Source organism: Spermophilus citellus, assembly GCF_964194105.1.
Source record: "Spermophilus citellus genome assembly, chromosome: 1".
In the NCBI taxonomy this organism is placed as follows: Eukaryota; Metazoa; Chordata; class Mammalia; order Rodentia; family Sciuridae; genus Spermophilus; species Spermophilus citellus.
Genome location: NC_138182.1, coordinates 75,689,193 through 75,708,981, shown reverse-complemented (window position 1 = coordinate 75,708,981; position 19,789 = coordinate 75,689,193). Strand labels below are relative to the sequence as shown.

At 39.4% G+C, this 19,789-nt stretch overlaps 1 protein-coding gene across 4 annotated transcripts in view; it reads right to left on the bottom strand.

Annotated features, from left to right (window-relative positions):
• The window catches only part of PSPC1 (paraspeckle component 1), a 96,071-nt gene extending 86,740 nt beyond the window's left edge, over positions 1 to 9,331 (bottom strand). For 2 of the 4 annotated variants that reach the window (XR_014021699.1, XR_014021700.1), the window contains exon 1: positions 8,765 to 9,331. Coding sequence is in view for 1 of the 4 variants with exons in the window: in XM_081292222.1 (XP_081148348.1) it covers positions 8,765 to 9,136 (372 nt within the window). In the remaining 3 variants the exon portion in view is untranslated. The remainder of the gene's footprint in view (positions 1 to 8,764) is intronic. The other 2 variants (XM_081292222.1, XM_081292223.1) reach the window with 2 other exon arrangements.
• Between the last annotated feature and the right edge of the window lie 10,458 nt (positions 9,332 to 19,789).

Genomic DNA, 19,789 nt, shown 5'->3' with positions numbered 1-19,789 from the left:
ATAATTCTTATTATAGGGGACTGTACTTTGCCTATAGGCTGTTTATCAGCATTCCTGACCTGTACTCACCAGATTCCAGTAGAACCACTCCCCCCAGTTGTGACAACCAAAAATGTCTTCAGATATTGTCAAATATCCTTGAGAAGAAAAACTATCTTACTTGAGAAACAGTGTTCTAAATGTATACCATAAAAATCAATTAATTACCTCTCTGTAAAAATCAAGTATCTGTAAAAATCAATTAAAATTAAGTAGTTTGGGGCTGGGGATGTGGCTCAAGCGGTAGCGCGCTCGCCCGGCATGCGTGCGGCCCAGGTTCGATTCTCAGCACCACATACAAACAACGATGTTGTGTCCGCCGATAACTAAAAAATAAATATTAAAATTCTCTCTCTTTCTTTCTCTCCCTCTCTCACTCTCTCTTTAAAAAAAAAAATTAAGTAGTTAAAATGAGAACAAAGATTTCATGACTCAGAAAAATAAAGTATAACTTCTATCAAGTAGTTACTACAAACCAGTCCTTATCCCTTATTAATACATATATAAGAGCTGAGGGGGTGGCTCAATGGTAGAGCACCTGCCTAGCATATATGAGGTACTAGGTTCGATTCTTAGCACCGCATATAAATAAATAAAATAAAGGTCCATTGAGAACTAAAATAATAATAATAATAATAATCATGTTTTTTTAAGAGAGAGAGAGCGAGAGAGAGAGAGAGAGAATTTTTTTAATATTTATTTTTTAGTTTTTGGCGGACACAACATCTTTGTTTGTATGTGGTGCTGAGGATCGAACCCGGGCCGCACGCATGCCAGGCGAGCGCGCTACCGCTTGAGCCACATCCCCAGCCCCAATAATCATGTTTTAAAAAATACATATACACACATAAAGTGCTTGTGTGGCAAGTGTGAGGCCTTGGATTTGATTCCCAGAACCTCCCTGCCACCCCCACAAAGTCAGTCAATCAGTTAGTGTGTGCATGTGTATATATACGTGTATACATTGCTTTCATTATCCTCAAAAACTTATAAAGTAAGTATTTTTTCTGTACCCATTTTACATAGAGAAACAGACCTACAGAGGTTAAGTAACCTGCTCAAGATCACAGGTGCTCATTTGAACCTATACAGAATTCACAATTTCCACAAATCTACCATAATGCTGCTTCCCACCTTTGTATAAACTGAAGGGAGGGAGAAGGGAGGGAGAGAAAGGAGAGAGAAGGAGAAGGAGAGGGAGAGGGAAAGGGAGAGGTTCCTTTCCATTTTTTTAAATGGAAAGAAAATATTTGCAAAACATTTATATAAAAAAGAAATTTGGGATGGGGATGTGGCTCAAGCGGTAGCGCGCTCGCCTGGCATGCGTGCGGCCCGGGTTCGATCCTCAGCACCACATACCAACAAAGATGTTGTGTCCGCCGAGAACTAAAAAAAAATAAATATTAAAAATTCTCTCTCTCTCTCTCTCTCTCTCTCTCCTCTCTCTCTCTCTCTTTAAAAAAAATATTCATCTTAAAAAAAAATAAAATAAAATAAAATAAAATAAAAAAGAAATTTGGGGCTGGGGTTGTGGCTCAAGTGGTAGAGTGCTCACTTAGCATTTGTGAAGCACTGGGTTCGATCCTCAACACCACATAAAAATAAAGATATTATAACCACTTAAAACTAAAAAATAGATATAAAAAAAAGAAATTGTAACAATGATTTTTAAAACACATTAATAAGAAAACAACTGATTGTCAAATGAGTAAGACTTGAACATTCACTTCACCAAAGAGAATGGATAGGGTTAATAAACAAAAAGATATTCAACATCATCAGGCATTAGAGGAATACAAATTTAAGCCACAATGAGATATCACAATACACTTATTTAACATGACAAATTTTGTAGAAGACAACACTATGTGTTGAGGAGGATGGAGAACAATCAGCAATTGCTGGTAGCATTGAAAAACTGGATAGCAGCTGCTAGAAGGCCTGTAATCCCAGCAGCTCAGGAGGCTGAAGCAGGAGGATCTCAAATTTTAGGCCAGCCTCAGCAACTTAGCAAGGTTCTTAGCAATTTAGCAAGACCCTGCCTCAAAAATAAAAAAACAAGGGGCTAGGGCTGTAATTCAGTGGTGGAGGTACTGTGTTCAATTCTCAGTACCACATATAAATAAAATAAAGGTTAGTCAACAACGAAAAAAACAGAAAACTTTAAAATAAATAAAATAAAAATTAAAAAGGGCTGGGATGTGGTTCAGTGGTTAAGGACCCTGGATTCAATCCCCAGTACCAAAAAAAAAAAAAAAGAAAAAAGTAGATAGCCACTTTAGTAAAGTTTCAATATGAATTTAAAAATACACATAACCATATAACCTGAAAGCCCACTCACCGCCATTTAGTGAAGGGAAATAAAACTGTATGTTCATTGAAAAATCTATGCATAATTTTTATAGTGGCTTTATTCATAATCATGTAAACCCAGAAACAACTCAAATATACTGCAACAGCATGAAAGACAAGGTGCAGTGGTGCATGCCTGTAATGCCAGCAATTAAGAGGCTGAAGAAGGAAGATCACTAGTTCAATGTCATCCTCAGCAACTTAGCAAGGCCCTAAGCAACTAATGAGACCATCTCTCAAAAATAAAGAGTCAGGGATGTGGTTCAGTGGTTAAGCGCCCACTTAACCCTGATTAAATCCCTGGTACAAAAAAAAAATTAGAGGAAGAAAAGAAAAAAGAACAAAAATACAACATTGCAAAGTACCAAGGGCACAATGCTATTTGAAAGAAGATTGAGCCAAGATTACAGACATTCTAAGAAATATGTAAAAACAGAAAGCAGATCAAAATCAGGGCATAGGGCATAGACAGTACCTAGGTAGAGATGGTACAACTACTTTCTAAAACCAAAGGGTCTTGATGGAATATAAGGAATCACAAAGTTGCAAATGGCTACCACAAGATTCTAAATGACTGCTCTAGGACTGTTCAAACTATAATCCAATGCTTTCTATTTCCGGACTCTTTCCAAAGCACATGAATTTTTCTATTACTATTTACTAGTTGCTTAAAAATCCCCACTATAGGAGTTTTAAGTTATACAAGTAGAAGGCAATTAATTCATTGGTGCAAACCAGAAATAGACCTCAATCAACAGAAAGTTGATGAAATAACAACGAGAGCAGTGGTGCATACCAGTTAATTCTAGCAGTTTGGGAGGCTGAGGCAGGAGGATCTCAAATTCAAGGCCAGGTTTTATTTTGAGACTTGGGACATCACTCAGTGGTAGAATGCCCCTGGGTTCAATCCCCATTTACCATAGAGAGAAAGAAAATCTAACAACATAAAAAGATGTTAAAGATAACATTAAATTAAAATATCAAATCACAATGAATGTGTGCCATATAATTTGATTTTTATGGAAAAATTACACAAAGTATGCCAGGCATCCAGATACTTTGGAGTCTGAGGCAGGAAGACAACAAATTTGAGACTAGTCTTCGCAATTTAGGGAGACAACCCTATCTCAAAAAAAATTAAAAGGACGGGGAGTAGGCTGGGGATGTGGGCTCAAGTGGTAGCGCACTCGCACGGGTTCGATCCTCAGCACCACATACAAAGATGTTGTGTCTGCTGAAAATTAAAAAAAAAATAAATATTAAAATTTTCTCTCTCTCTCTTAAAAAAAAAAAAAAAAGGACTGGGGGTGTAATTCAGTAGTAAAGTGCCCCGTACCCCTGGCTTATGCTCCAGTACCAAAAGAAAAATTGCACCAAGTTAATAATAATCATCTTTTAGGAAGTATACTAGAGAGAAAAGATGTTGTACTATCATTAGAAGTCTAATGAACAGGCCTGGTGTTGTGGCTCAGCAGTAGAGTGTTTGCCTAGCACATGAGAGGTCCTGGTTCATTCATTCCTCAGCACCACATAAAAATAAATAAAGGTATTGTGTCTAACTACAACTAAAAAATAAATATTAGGAGCTGGGGCTGTGGATCAGTGGTAGCGCACTTGCCAGGTATGTGTGAGGCACTGAGTTCGATTCTCAGCACCGTTTATAAATAAATAAAGGTTTATCAACAACTAAAAAAAAAATATTTTAAAAATAAATAAATATTAAAAAAACAACAACAGGGGCTGGGGATGTGGCTCAAGTGGTAGCGCGCTCGCCTGGCATGCGTGCGGCCCGGGTTCGATCCTCAGCACCACATACCAACAAAGATGTTGTGTCAGCTGAAAACTAAAAAATAAATATTAAAAAAAAAAATTCTGTCTCTCTCTCACCTCTCTCTTTAAAAAAACAAAAAACAACAACAACAGAAGTCTAACAGAGACACAGTGGCACACACATATAATGCCAGCTACCTGAAAGGCAGAAACAAGAGGATTTCAAGTTTTAGGCCAGCCTAGGCAATTTAGGCAAACCTGTCTCAAAATAACAAATAAAAAGGACTGGGGATATAGCTTAATGGCAGGACACCCCTGAGTTTAATTCCCAGTCCTTGTGTCTTCTCTCTCTCTCTCTCTCTCTCACACACACACACACACACAGAAAAAATAAGAGTTCTCCTGAGCCAGGCACCTTGGCAATGCCTGTAATCCCAGGAACTCCAGAAGATGAGGTAAGAGGATCAAAAGTTTGAGGCAAGCCTCAGCAACTTAGTAAGATCCTCACTAACTTAATGAAACCTTGTCAAAATAAAAAAGGTTGGGGATACAGCTCAGTGGCAAAGTGCCCCTGGGTTCAATCCCCAATAAAAATAAAAAAATAAATTTAAAGAAAAAGGGCTCGCCTAACATCACAAGGTCCTGGGTCCAATCCCCAGTACCACCAAAAAAATTTAAAAAAAAAAGAGAAAAAGAAAAAGAAAGACTACCACTCTCACACTTTCCTGAAATACAATATGACTTAAAATTATACAAAGTACATTCTATATAACAAATCTATAATATTAACATCTATCATTTCATAACTAAAAAAAAAAAAGAGGCAGATGGGGGCTAAGTACCTAATGACTGACTAAAAGTAAATTCAGTTGATTTTTAACTTTAAGTGGTTTCCTAGAAAAGTTGGCTTCTTAAACCTGACAAGCATCAGAATAACACAGAGGGCTATTTAAAACAAGATATTTGGGCCCCACTCCCAGAACTTCCTGATTCAGTAGATCTGGGTTGGGGCCCTAGTATTCACACATCTAACTGATTCTCAGCTAATAGATATGGTGAGATTACTTGAGGAGGTATAAGGTCACCAAGGCTAGCACGTATTGCGGGGGAAACAATTTAAGCAGCCTCTGCTTAGTCCAGGAAGAGATCTAAAGATACTAGTCTGGGCTGGGGATGTGGCTCAAGTGGTAGTGTGATCGCCTGGCATGCGATGGACGCTGGGTTCCATCCTCAGCACCACATACAAACAAAGATGTTGTGTCTGCTGAAAACTAAAAAATAAATTTAAATAAATAAACATACTAGTCAAGAACCACCATTTGATAAATCTGTTTTATTAGGATAAAAACAAAAGTTCAGGCCAAACTAATACCAGTTTTAGGTAAATCAAACTAACTTCAGTTGCCTTCTTCAACCAGGCTGTGTTAGAGCATCACTATAGAGTTTAGGGCGAGGTAATTGAAAAGTCCCAACACTTTATGGAAAAAAAAGAAACAAAAAACTAACTTTAAAATGTGCAAAAAAAAAAGAAACAAAAAACTAACTTTAAAATGTATAACTTTAAAAAACAAATGTACAACTTTTCAGATCTATCCAGTCTAAAATTATCAATAAATAACCAAAATCTAAAATTCCACAATAAAATATGTCTAAAACAATCTATTTCATCTCTAATGTACCATATGCTAACAATTTGGATTAGGACCATATGTGTAAGAAACAAATTGTTTCTCCACCACTCAATACTAGCAATGCTGACCCTATGCCATATCAGAAAATGTTTTCTTCTACGAATTGGAATACTACAACTACTAGTTGATTTGTAATTTAAAGATTAGTTACTGAATAAATTATTTCAAGAAACAAACCAGTTATTAAACCCTTGGGGATACCAGGATACCAGCTATGGCCCCCTTCTTCCTCCCAGGAGAAGTCTGTTACCCCTTTTTTAATAAACCTTGCTTTATATGCTTAAAAAAAATTACACCCTTATTTTAAAAAGCCACTATGTCATATATGTTTATTCAGATCTAGTATACATTACATGATTTTTCTAAGTAGAAAAAATAATAGTTCAGAAATAAACCTTTTAAATTTACATCTTACAAACAGAATTCACATTAAACTGTAAAGCTATCTATAAAGTCAAATTCTATAAACTAAATCCTAGCTTCCAACAGACAAAACTTTACTAATTGTATGCAAAAAAAATTAGTGTGCTATGTTTGGAGGAGTATATTCCAAAAGAGCAGTCAACAGCAACCCTTCTCACCTCCTAATCCCAGATTTTTTTAAAAATGAACAGTACTAAAAGTACATTGAATAAACTGTGCTGGCCCATACACTAGCCATACTTGGCTATTTAAATTAAGAGCCAGGACAGTGGAATAGGCCTGTAATCCCAGCAACTGAGGAGGCCGAGGCAGGAAGATCACAAGTTCAAAGCCAGCCTCAACAATTATAGAGAGGCCCTAATCAATTCAGTGAGACCAGGTCTCAAAATTAAAAATGGGGGCTGGGGATGTGGCTCAAGGGGTAGCGTGCTCGCCTGGCATGCATGCGGCCCAGTGTTCAATCCTCAGCACCACATACAAACAAAGATGTTGTGTCCGCCGAAAACTAAAAAAAAAAAAATAATAATCATAATAATAAAAAATATTAAGTTCATTAAAAAAATCAAAATTAAAAATGAGATAGGGATATAGCTTAGTGGTAAAGTGCCCCTGGGTTCAATTTCCAGTACCATTCAAACTGCACTACCCAGCCCTCCTAGCCTCATTCAAGTGCTCAACAGTCACACGTGGCTAGTGACAACTCTTTTGGACAGTACAGATATATAACAGCCTTTATATCATTGCAGAAAGTTCTACTGGGCAGTGCTGATGGAAGGAAGGAAGGAAGGAAGGAAGGAAGGAAGGAAAGAAGGAATTGTCTATTATTAATAAGATAAAAGATAAGCAACAAAAAGAAGGGCTGGGATTGTGACTCAGTTGGTAGTGCACTTGCCTTGCATATGTGGGGCACTGGGTTCAATCCTCAACACTACAAAAATAAAAAATAAAACAAAGGTATTGTGTCCATCTACAACTAAAAGTTAAAAAAAAGTTAAAAAAAGAAACAAAAAGATTTTCCAATGTCAAAATATTTATTGGTCCTGTAAAGGCTTTCAAAACAGGGAAATGTAGTCCTTCCATTCTTCCTCCTTCCAAAATATTAACCTCAGAATAAGACACTGCAAGCAAGAGACTAAGGATCACGAAAATATTACATAAAATCCTTTTGGAAAGTTTATCAAAAGTTGCTTACAGTACTTCGTTTTTTTATCTTGTGATGCTGGGGATGGAACTCAAGGCCTCTGGCATGCTAGGCAAGTGCTCTACTGAGCTACATCTCCAAACTTCTGCATTTACATTAAGAATTTTACCAAGTGACAGGCTGCTTCTCTACTGTACAAAAGATACATATATGTTCAAAATGTACTGATTATTTACTTGAATTCCAAGGAAATATTGTTTTTTATTAATATCTTGTAACTAATTATCTTCTCTTGGAGCCACTTAAGTATTTAAGAATACAATAAATTTTCTCTACATATTAAGTTTTACTTTGTCCACATATGAAGAGAAATCGATTTTGAAAGTTCAAGTTCCAATAAGACAGCTTCCATAAACTGCAATGAATATTAGAGTGAGGGTCTAACTAGAAAGATAACAGGAAAAAGTCTTATGTGTAAAATGTCTCCTAAAAAAGATTTTGATTGAAGAAAAAACAGTATCTAAATATGAATGACAATAATGCTGTATGACTGCAACTGATGAACTCACCACAAAACAAAGGAAAACCTAATAAAAACAAATACTTTGTCCTGAGTGCAAACTGTCAAAGCGTTTTAGAATAAGAAGGAGGCACAATTTTTGCATGTTATCGGAAAATTTTTCAAAATTTAGATTTAAAGGGGGCAAGTCCTACTGCAGGACAAATAAGTCAACTATAATGTAGTATATTGGCCGACCTCCCCCACCAAAACACAGGAACCTCCAAAAGTCGGGTGGAAAAACAATATTAGAATACAATTCAATACTACCCAATCACTGCAGGTGGAACAGTGATACTCGAGTACAGAGTTTAGGCACCTGCAAGGGTAAGGTAAAGAGAGGGCTGCACTGAGGTGAGTATTAACGGGGTTTGCTGTAAAATGCGTGCAGGGCTTGTTGAAGGCAAAGGGATGTTTGGGGTAAGTCTTTAAGAAGCAAGTCGTTTGTTCCTTCAAACCCAAATTTCTGGCCAAACCGAAGCTTCCGTTCCAAATACATTTTCTTCACAACATATTTGTGCCTCGAAGAACTGTCACCCGAAAACGCCGTCGGTCCCCGCGACCCGGATCCCCCAGGTACCGGAGGCTACCCGTTCAGGCAGGGTTGACCGTAACGATCTAGCGCGCGACAGTAGGCCTGCAAAGCCCAACCGGCGCGAAGCAGAGGCCACCACACCGAGCAGGGTACCCGGGCGGTCACAATCCACAGAGAGGCCGTTCTGGACAAGCGAAGCCCCGCGGACATCCCACCGCCCTTTTGTTCCCTTGGGCCGGCGGCCCGAGACTCACCAAGCGGATGAAGCCGAAGCCACGGTCCCGGTTGATGAAGACCTCGCTGGGCTCGCCGTAGCGCTCGAAGAGTCTCTTGAAATCCTCCTCGGTGATGTCGGTGGGCAGATTCCCTACAAAGAGGCGGCAACGCTGAGTGTACGTCTTCTCACCCGGCTTTAGGAAACTCTTGATGTCAATGGTGAACCCCATCTCTTCCTCCGGGTGGTCCTCCGGGGGCCCTGGGGCAGGCGGTGCCTGCTCTCCCGCCAGCGCCAGCGCCATGGCCGCCGCGGCCACCGGCTCGTTCTCGCCGGCTGCGGTTTCAAGCGCGCGGAGACGGGCCGGGTTTTTCTCAATGCGCACTTGCTTCAGGTTTCCTCTTAACATCATCTTAAGGAGTTCGCCTCAAACACCGGATACAGGCCTAGATGTATGTATGTATACGTCTCTACATGTATCTATGGAAACGAAGCAGAGAAAGTAAGGAAACTGCTCGAAGCCCGAGCCCGCAGCCCTGCCTACCGAACTAACGCCCGCGGCAGCCGCACATTCAAAATGGCGCTGCCACAAGCTGCGGTTGGAAGGAAAGACGCCGAATCTAGTCCCGCCCCTCCGCCAAGGCCGGCGTCCAATCGGCCGGCTGCGCATGCCCGGCACCAACTGAACTTTGGCCATGTAGACGTACAACCGTGCGCGCTGTACCAAGAGCTGCCTTCTGGGGTGGGAAAGTGCAGTTTCCCATCCTAGAACACCTGGTACTGTTTGTTGTTTGTATATATGGGACAGATTATATGTACAGCAGCGTGTGAAAATACAGTGATTTGCGGGACATCTTTGTTTTTTTTTTTTAGTTGTAGATGGACACGATATCTTTATTTTTATATGGTGCGGAAAATTGAACCCAGAGTCTCCCATGTGCGAGGCAGGTGCTCTACCACTGAAATATGTAGCCCCAGCCCCTTGGGGGACATCTTTACCCTTTTTAATGTAGAACTCAATTTTCAATAACTACAACAAAATGAAAACCTGCATGTTTTGTATATAGCATTCATAAAACCCTGTTTCCAATACACTTAAAACACTTTATTTCTTGGGCTGGGGATGTGGCTCAAGCGGTAGCGCGCTCGCCTGGCATGCGTGCGGCCCGGGTTTGATCCTCAGCACCACATACCAACAAAGATGTTGTGTCCGCCGAGAACTAAAAAATAAATATTAAAAATTCTCTCTCTCTCCCTCTATCACTCTCTCTTTAAAAAAAAAAAACACTTTATTTCTCTCCATTTCAAGAGCAAAATTTTTATTACATGTTTAAATAAACAACCAATCTTATGATTGTGCTGTTGATTATTGACCGCAGAAGACTCCATTAAGTTTCTTATAAAATTAGCACAACCAGATTATGAGTTGCTGTGGGCCACAGACTTACAAGAACAAACTAAATTTTTTTCTGTAATAACAGGTATTTAAGATTTGTGAGTCCTACTGTGTCTTATCTGAACTACTCAACCCTACCCGATGCCACTCCTACCCATAGTGAACCCTCAATGCTGTGAAAAAGAAATAAACTAGCATTCTGCAAAACAGTTCAGCAGTTTCTCATGAAGTTAAAAATATGTTTATAGTATCCATCCCATTCCTAAGTATTTATCCAAGAGAAAGAAAAAATTGTGTTCACGCAAATACTTGTTCATAGAGGTTTTATTAGTAATGGATGAAAAGTGGAAACAACCCAAATATCCTTGACAGTTCAGAGGATAAACAGTAGTACATTCATGTTATAAAATAATATTCTGCACAGTCGCACATTCATATAATAAAATACTACTTTGTAATAAAAGGAATAAAATACAGACACAAGCAACACCATGAATCAAAAGGCTACATATTGTATATATGACATTCTGGACAAGGCTGGACTGGATATTCCTGTAGCTAAGGAATATAGGTAAGTGGTTTCCAGGAATTAGGGGCTAGGGAGATGTTGACTACGTAGAGTCAAGGGGATATTTTGGAATGATGGAACTATATCTTGATTATAACTATACAAGTGTATGTTTATCAAAACGTAGTAGAAGCCAGTCGCAGTGGCCCACACCTGTAATCCCAGCAGCTGGGGAGGATAGAAAGTTCAAAGCCAGCCTCAGCAACTTATGGAGACTGCTAAGCAACTCAGTGAGACCCTGTCTCTAAATAAAATACAAAATGGGGCTGGGACATGGCTCAGTGGTCAAATGCCCCTAAGTTCAATAAGCTGTAACAACAACAAAAAAACTTAGTAGAATTGTGCACTAAAATGGTAAATGTTACTGTATTTAATTTATACAATGAGCATATTTTAAAACTATCCCCAAAATAAAACATGATTGAAGCTAATTACTATTTACCTCAGTCACCACACAAATTCTAATTCCCCAGTTTCTGATACTCCATATATTCCTCAATCTGACCCAATTCCGTGCATCACTCCCAGTTGTTCAAAAACCTTCTGTTGAGTTTTTGGAAACTCACTTTATCAGCAAAATCTACTAATGATTTTTATCTCATCTTCCCTTTGCCTTCCTTCTTTAATTGGAAGATGGAGAGCAACTTCTCCTACAGCCCTCTCTAAAAGTGGACATGCTTTTCTCTTACATCTCATGTCACAGGATTGACTCATGAAATACAGGACATTAATCTTTGATCTCTTGCAACTGCAAGACTATTTCCCCTCTGTTCTTTGACAGAAATCACACACAAAATCTCATGCCAATGCAAATTCTTACTCTCTCTCTCCCTCCCTCCCTGCCTATGCAATAATATCATTGTGAACGTTCTTTAAATTTATTATCACAGATATCAGGTGGACCTCAGCCCTTAGGTTTTGCTCTCTGTTACTTTCCTAAATAACTGTTTTACACTATTTTCTCTCAGCTCATACCAATACTCCTCCCCTATTCACCATAGCCAATAATATCACTTTTTGGTTTTTTGTAGGAAAAAACATTGTCAGAGTAGAATTGCCTCTTCCTATCAGAACAAAATCTACCCCACTACAGTGGGTAGAAGTTCACCTACATTATCTTCCCTTCCTGTAACAGTGAACAAACTACATGCTCCACTCTAAAGTCAGCCCTCTTATTCGTCCACTAGATATCATCTTGTCAAGTACTTTGCTTTAGCAGTTATCAGATCACCTTCCCAAATGGTCATTTTCTTGATCAGTACAGGAGTATTCTATTTATGGATGTCAAATAAGCATCTCAAATTTAATGTGTCTAGACCAAGACCATTTCCTTTCCCAGTCCTTTCTATTTCACAAAGACATTATCTCTCATCCACATTCTCAGACAGGCAATCTGGGAATCATACTTGACTTCTTTTCCACATACTCAATATCCAATCAGAGCCAGGCATGATAGCACATGGCTGTAATACCAGTGATTGCCATGAAGGGGATTGATTGAGACCAGAGTGTTGAGAGCCACAGCCAAAGGGGCCCCAGCAAACTTCCAGCTGCTGGCTGATGATTGGCTCACAGCGGCCCCAGCAACATCTAGCTGATTGGCTCCTCTGCGGTGATGTTCATTGGGCTCTTTCCCTGCCCTTTCACACCACAGAGCTGCTCATTGGGGGACTTCTTTGGCTCCGCCCACACAACCCAGCCAATCGGCCTCAAGAGCAGGAGGATTGGGGGAGGTGGAGAGGCTGGTGTTGGGGTGAGAGGCTTGTGGGAAGCCGGTGGTGGCAGTTGGGCTCTGAGGGTTTTTTCCTGAGGAGCTGTTTTGTTTGGCGTGTGTGGTCCTAAAAATAAAGTTAGTTTCTTTTGACAAGTGGCTTCTGAATTGTGCCCAGCCAGACTACGGCATTGCAGCATTTGGTGGCTCGCACGGGGAGCGACTGAGGTTGCCTGTCCCTGGAGATGAGTAAGACTGAAGAAAAACCGCTCACATCTGAGGAAAAACTATTTGCGTCTGAGGAACAGATAGGGAGAAAGGACGGATGGATATTTCAGGAGGATAGAAAGGCTGATATAATGATTTTGTGTGGTTCCATTTTTATTTCATTCTGTCTCGGTTTTGTTTGGCGTCATCTTGTTGGGTTGTATTATAGTAGAAATACGGGATCAGAAATTAGTAAAAAAACAAACCGAAAGACTGTGAAGTAAATTGTTAGAGGAAGGAGGCATCTTAGTAAAATCAAGAACAGTCAGGGCATACGTTGATACAATACAAAAATGTAGCCCATGGCTTTTTAAGGAGGAGTTGTTAAATATATCACAGTGGAAACATCATGGTGAAGATTTAAAAAGAATAGAAAAGAAAAGCCCAGGAACTCTGCCAGTTGGCACATTGACATTGTGGGCATTGGTATCTGGTTTACTTAGTCCAAAGCCTTCAGTTCAGACAATGGTAGAGGAAGGAGAAGACATATTGATTCAAGTAAAAGAGAAGGTCTCTCAAGTTAGTCAGACAGAGGAAAAGATTCAAGTAAAAGAGAAGGTCTCTCGAACTAGTCAGACAAAGGAAGAAAGCAGAAAAAGCCATCAGGGGAAAAGTTACAACAGGAGACTGCTACTAACACCTTTCTATCAGAGGGCGTAAGTGTCCAGCCAACAGCACCACCTCTGCAGGAGACTGCTACTAACACCATTCTATCACCAGAGGGCATAAGTGTCCAATCAACAGCACCACCTCCATATGCTAGGAGGCTCCCAACCCCCGAAGTTGATAGTTGGGATCCTGAGACAGGATCTCAAGTATTAACATGCCCTGTATTTGACGTAGGAGGGCAGCGAATTTATCAGGGTTTAAATTTCAAAACAGTGAAGGAGCTAAAAGAGGCTGTAACAACCTATGGTCCTCAAGCACCCTTCACCGTAAGCTTGGTCAAATCCATTAACAACTTGAACATGATGCCAGCAGATTGGGCTAATATGTGTAAAGCTGTGCTAAATGGAGGTCAATACCTGTTATGGAAGGTTGCCAATGAGGAATTTTGCAAGGAGACGGCTAGGTGAAATGCAGCAGCTGGTTATTCTCAGAGAAATCTAGATATGTTGTTAGGAAAGGGACCTTATGAGGATCAGCAGCAACAAATTGCATATGATCCTGGCGTACACTCACAAATTGCTGTAGAGACAATTAGGGCATGGAAGACTTTACAAGGACATGGAAGTTTACAAGGTCAATTATCTAAGGTAATACAAGGAGCTAATGAATTTTATGCTGAATTTGTAGATAGGCTTATTCAAACAGCTACCAGAGTTTTGGGGAATACAGAACAAGCAATGCCATTAATAAAACAACTGGCTTATGACCAAGCAAATCGTTGGTGCAGAGATATCATTAGACCATGGAAACATGAAGATTTAAACACATATATTAAATTATGTAGAGACATTAATGAACAAGAGCAAGTCATGGAAGCTGCACTAAAACAGGCTTTAGATACAAGAGACATTAATGAACAAGGGCAAATTGTGGCAGCTGCAGTAAAACAGGCTTTAGATGCCAGGCCAAGAACATGCTACAATTGTGAACAAACAGGACATTTTAAAAGGAATTAGCCCATAGGAGGAGGGTTTAACAAAACTAGGTATCAAAGGAGTAGAATACCGGGTATTTGCCCACGATGCCGTAGAGGGAGACATTGGGCTAATGAATGCCGTTCTCAAACCACCATAGAGGGTACTCCATTATCAAAAAATGAACAAGGACCAAGTGTTTATCCACGATATCGTGGAGAAAGGCATCGGGCTCCATTGCCAAAAAATGGACAGGGGGTCCCAATGCTCCGGGGCCCAAAACCACAAATATACGGAGCACTGGAGGAACCCAGCAACCCTATCAGGGTAGTGCCCAGGACACATTGTCCATCAGATCCCTCATCAGACAAACCAGAGGGAGCGCAGGGTTGGACATCTGTGCCTCCGCCAGATCAGTACTAACTCCAGAGATGGGAGATCAAATCATTCCCACAGGGGTAAAAGGACCTCTTCCCAAAGGAACAGCAGGCTTATTATTGGGACGCAGCTCTTCTACTCTAAAAGGACTTATGATAAGTCCTGGGGTAATTGATCCCAATTATGAAGGTGAAATAAAAATTATAGCCAGTTCTCCAAAGGGTATATCAGTAATTTCACCAGGAGATAGAATAGCACAGTTACTAATAATACCAAGCCTACATGATAAATTTTCCAGTCGTGCTGTAGAAAGAGGTTCCAAGGGATTCGGCTCCACAGGTATAGATTGGGCTATGCTAAAACTAAATATTCAAGGACATGAATTTAATGGGCTACTGGATACAGGTGCAGACATTAGCATCATCTCTCGTCAAGAATGGCCAAAACATTGCCCATTACAACAAGCCACTCAAATGCTTCGAGGCCTAGGAGTGGTGACTAATCCCCATAGAAGTGCAATGGTATTAGATTGGAAGGATCCTGAAGGATGTGAAGGAACTATACAGCCATATGTATTGGATCATCTTCCCATAAATTTATGGGGACGAGATGTCCTAGATCAATTAGGTTTGACATTAACAAATAACATCAATCAAAATGCACCCACTATTATGGCTAGACAAGGTTTTAGGAAAGGAAAACGATTAGAAAAACAAGAACAAGGTATAGCAGCACCAATACAAATAGATCAAGGAAAAGACAGACATGGGTTGGATTTTCACAACGGGCCACTGGGACAATAAAAATTACATGGAAATCAGAAAGACCAGTATGGGTTCCTCAGTGGCCCCTGACTAAAGAAAAGATACAAGCAGCCCATGATCTGGTCAAACAACAATTAGCGAAAGGACATATACAACGTTCTGTATCTCCCCATAATACTCCCATTTTTGTCATCAAAAAGAAATCTGGTAAATGGAGATTATTGCAAGATTTAAGAGCCATTAATAATGAGATGGTTATTATGGGACCTGCTCAATCGGGGATTCCTCAATTGTCTGCTTTGCCAAAAACTTGGTATGTTTTAGTTATAGATATTAAAGATTTTTTTTTTTCAATTCCAATTCATCCTGAGGATAGTCCACGTTTTGCATTTACTATCCCTGCACTGAATCATGAAGGTCCTGATCAGAGATATGAATGGAAAGTACTCCCTCAAGGGATGGCTAACAGCCCAAATATGTGTCAAATTTGTGTTAACAAAGTAATCCAGCCACTTAGAAATCAAAATCCTGAACTACAAATATTTCACTATATGGATGATATATTATTAGCACACAAGGCTAAAAACACATTGCTAGAATGTTATGCCACACTTACAAACTTATTAAAAAATTATAATCTAGAGATAGCAATAGATAAATTTCAATTAAATTTTCCAATTAATTATTTAGGAGTTCTATTATCCTCAGCCATGGTCCGTCCACCAAAAATTCAAATACGAGTAGATCAACTCAAATCACTTAACGACTTTCAAAAGTTATTAGGAGACATAAATTGGATAAGGCCTTATCTAGGTATACCAACAGGAGAGTTGGGACCTTTATTTGATATCCTAAAAGGTCCATCAGATCCAAATTCACCCCGAATGTTAACGCCTGAAGCAAGAAAGGCATTAAAAATCATTGAAACATATATGGAAAATATGCATTTGGATAGAATTGATATAAGTTTGCCTTTATTATTTATTGTACTACCAACAAAAAATATTCCTACAGGAGTATTTTAGCAAGAAGGTCCATTATTATGGATACATTTATCTTATTCTCCTAACACTATTCTTACTAGGTATCCTGAGGCTGTAGGACAATTAATACTCAAAGGAATAAAAGCAGCAAAGGGAGTGTTTGGAATTTCTCCCAATAAAATTATTACTCCATATACTATGAATCAAATTGATGAATTAGCTAATGAGTTAAATACTTGGGCAATAATCATGTGCAAATCTAATGTTTCATTTGATAACCACTTACCATCTAATCCTTTATTGTCTTTTTGGTCATTGCATCCTGTAATTTTTCCAAAAATGACAAGAAAAACACCTATTATGAATGCTCCAAATATATTCACTGATGGGTCAAATAATGGTACAGCAGCAATAGTTACACCTGATCAAACTTTTACATTTTTAGTACCCAAACAATCAGCTCAAAAGGTAGAGCTTAATGCAGTATTACAAGCTTTTGTGATGTTTAAAGATTCTGTATTTAATTTATTTTCCGATAGTCAGTATATAGTTAATGCTATAGTATCCCTTGAAGATGCTGGTAGGATTTCCCCTTCCTCTACTGTTTTCTCTTTGTTTTCCACTATACAAAGTCTAATCTGGGACAGAAAAGATCCATTCTTTATAGGACATATCACAGCACATACAGGATTGCCTGGAGCCCTTAGTTTGGGCAATGATTTAGCAGATAAATCTACACATGACATACATATTTTCTCTACACTAGAAGAAGCTATAAATTTTCATAAAAGGTTCCATGTCAATGCTAATACTTTACAAAAGCATTTTAAAATAACTAAGGAACAAGCTAGACAAATAATAAAACAATGTCAAAATTGTGTGACCTTTTTACCACAAGTTAATCTTGGAGTCAATCCTAGAGGATTGATACCTAACCATATTTGGCAGATGGATGTCACACACTTGCCAGAATTTGGAAAATTAAAATATTTGCATGTTAAAGTTGATACTTCTTCTGGATTTTTGATGGGCTCCCTTCATGCCGGAGAAAAAACTAAAGATGTTATAGCTCATTGCTTACAAAATTTTGCCACTGTGGGCATTCCAAAATAGTTAAAAACAGATAATGCCCCTGGTTATACTTCTACCTCTTTTAAACAGCTTTGCTCATCATTTGGCATTACTCATATAACAGGAATCCCATACAATCCACAGGGACAAGGCATAGTTGAAAGAGCTCATCAAACTATTAAAATGTATTTATTAAAGCAAAAAGATGGAATTGCGAAGGGGTATATATTCCCCAAAGATAAACTTAAAATAACCCTTTTTACTCTAAACTTTTTAAATTTGGATTCATCAGGACTTAGTGCTGCAGAAAGGCATATGTGTCCAAAAAATGTGCATAAGCCCAAGGTACTTTGGAAGGATATTCTAACAGGACAATGGAAAGGTCCTGACCCAGTAATTGTCTGGAATCGGGGGTCTGTTTGTGTGTTTCCACAGGAAGAACAGCAGCCAATTTGGATTCCGGAGAGATTAACTAAAGTCCTGACCCAGTGATTGTCTGGAGTTGGGGGCCTGTTTGGGTGTTTCCACAGGGAGAACAGCAGCCGATTTGGATTCCAGAGAGATTAACTAAAGCGATTTCTACAGACCAAAAAGAAGATGATTTGGCTCAAATCTATAACAGCTGATATCCAAAACTCCAATTTGGCTATCCTTACATCTGTGACAGAACCAGGATGCTTTTTTCAATATCTATTTTATTATTGCACTTTCCCATATCATGAAGTTCTATTTTGTTTTTTGAGCTCATACAGATCTAGGTTAATGTTTTGCTGATCAGTTCTATTTTTTGACTATAGAGTTTTTAAACATTGCAATGAAGATTTCACCTGTAAAAAGTTATAAGGCCTTTACTATTATGTTATGTGTTGTATGTATTATATTATGTGTGCACACTTGTGTTTTGTGTTATATGTTTGAATGTACATATGTCCATATATCATATATGATGAGCGCTCATGAAAAAAATGGATCCAAATATTTTTTTTATTCACATGATTTAAATGGTTTAATTTAAATTGGGTAAACAACTGTTGAAGATTGTTTTAATATGTGAACAAAAAAGGAGGTTAACCGATCTGTTTGTTTACTTTCACCTTTCCTTTTCATTATATTTAACAATTCTCTTCAAGACAATGTAAATTGTTAAGAAAATTGTTTTCTTTTAGTGCTTTCTGGAATGTTACATAATTTTTTCTTTAGCCATTGTTGCCAGAATTCCTATCTTCATCCCAGTGCCGGTGAAGACAAAGATAAAACCAATCTACAGCTTCTGCAATAGCCATCACTGAACTGCCTGGACTATGTATCACTTGTATGCATTGTGAACTCACCTGTATGCATTGTGAACTATCTGTTGGTGCAGCGACTTGTGGTAGTGTTGGGGTATTTTTGCTGATGATGTCATCAGTGGTACAATTTTTCCAAAAGGAGCCGTCAATTGGCTTGGTGTATCTTCCTCCCTTCTGCTTGTCATGATCGTTCAGCTAAAATTTGGGGGCCAACAGAGGTGAGGCATAGAACCTCACCCCCCCCCCCCGCTGGTACCTCTCCACAGGTGTGGCTGTATACTGGACCGGTAGTCAATGACGGGTAAGATCCAATTACAATGGTACCAACCTAAGACAGGAGGCTGACGCCCTGAGGTCAGCTCATCCGAAGACGGGTAAGGACCATATGTAGTATTGGACAACCTAAGGCAGGCACGGTCCCTAAGCCACATGCTTGTTGTTTAAACAGAGAGGGGGAGATGTTGAGAGCCACAGCCAAAGGGGCCCCAGCAAACTTCCAGCTGCCAGCAAACTTCCAGCTGCCGGCTGATGATTGGCTCACAGCGGCCCCAGCAACATCTAGCTGACTGGCTCCTCTGCAGTGATGCTCATTGGGCTGTTTCCCTGCCCTTTCAGGCCACGGAGCTGCTCATTGGGGGACTTCTTTGGCTCCGCCCACACAACCCAGCCAATCGGCCTCAAGAGCAGGAGGATTGGGGGAGGTGGAGAGGCTGGTGTTGGGGTGAGAGGCTTGTGGGAAGCTAGTGGTGGCAGTTGGGCTCTGAGGGATTTTCCTGAGGAGCTGTTTTGTTTGGCGTGTGTGGTTCTAAAAATAAAGTTAGTTTCTTTTGACAAATGGCTCCTGAATTGTGCCCAGCCAGACTGCGGCACCAGAGCATCACAAGTTTAGGGCCAGCCTCAGATATTTAACAAGGCCCTAAGCAACTTTGTGAGACCCTGTCTCAATTTTTTTTTTTAGTTTTTTTTTTTAAAGGGTTGGGGATGTGGCTCAGTGGTAAAGTGCCCCTGAAATTTTTTTAAATCCTTGGTAAAACACACACACACACACACACACA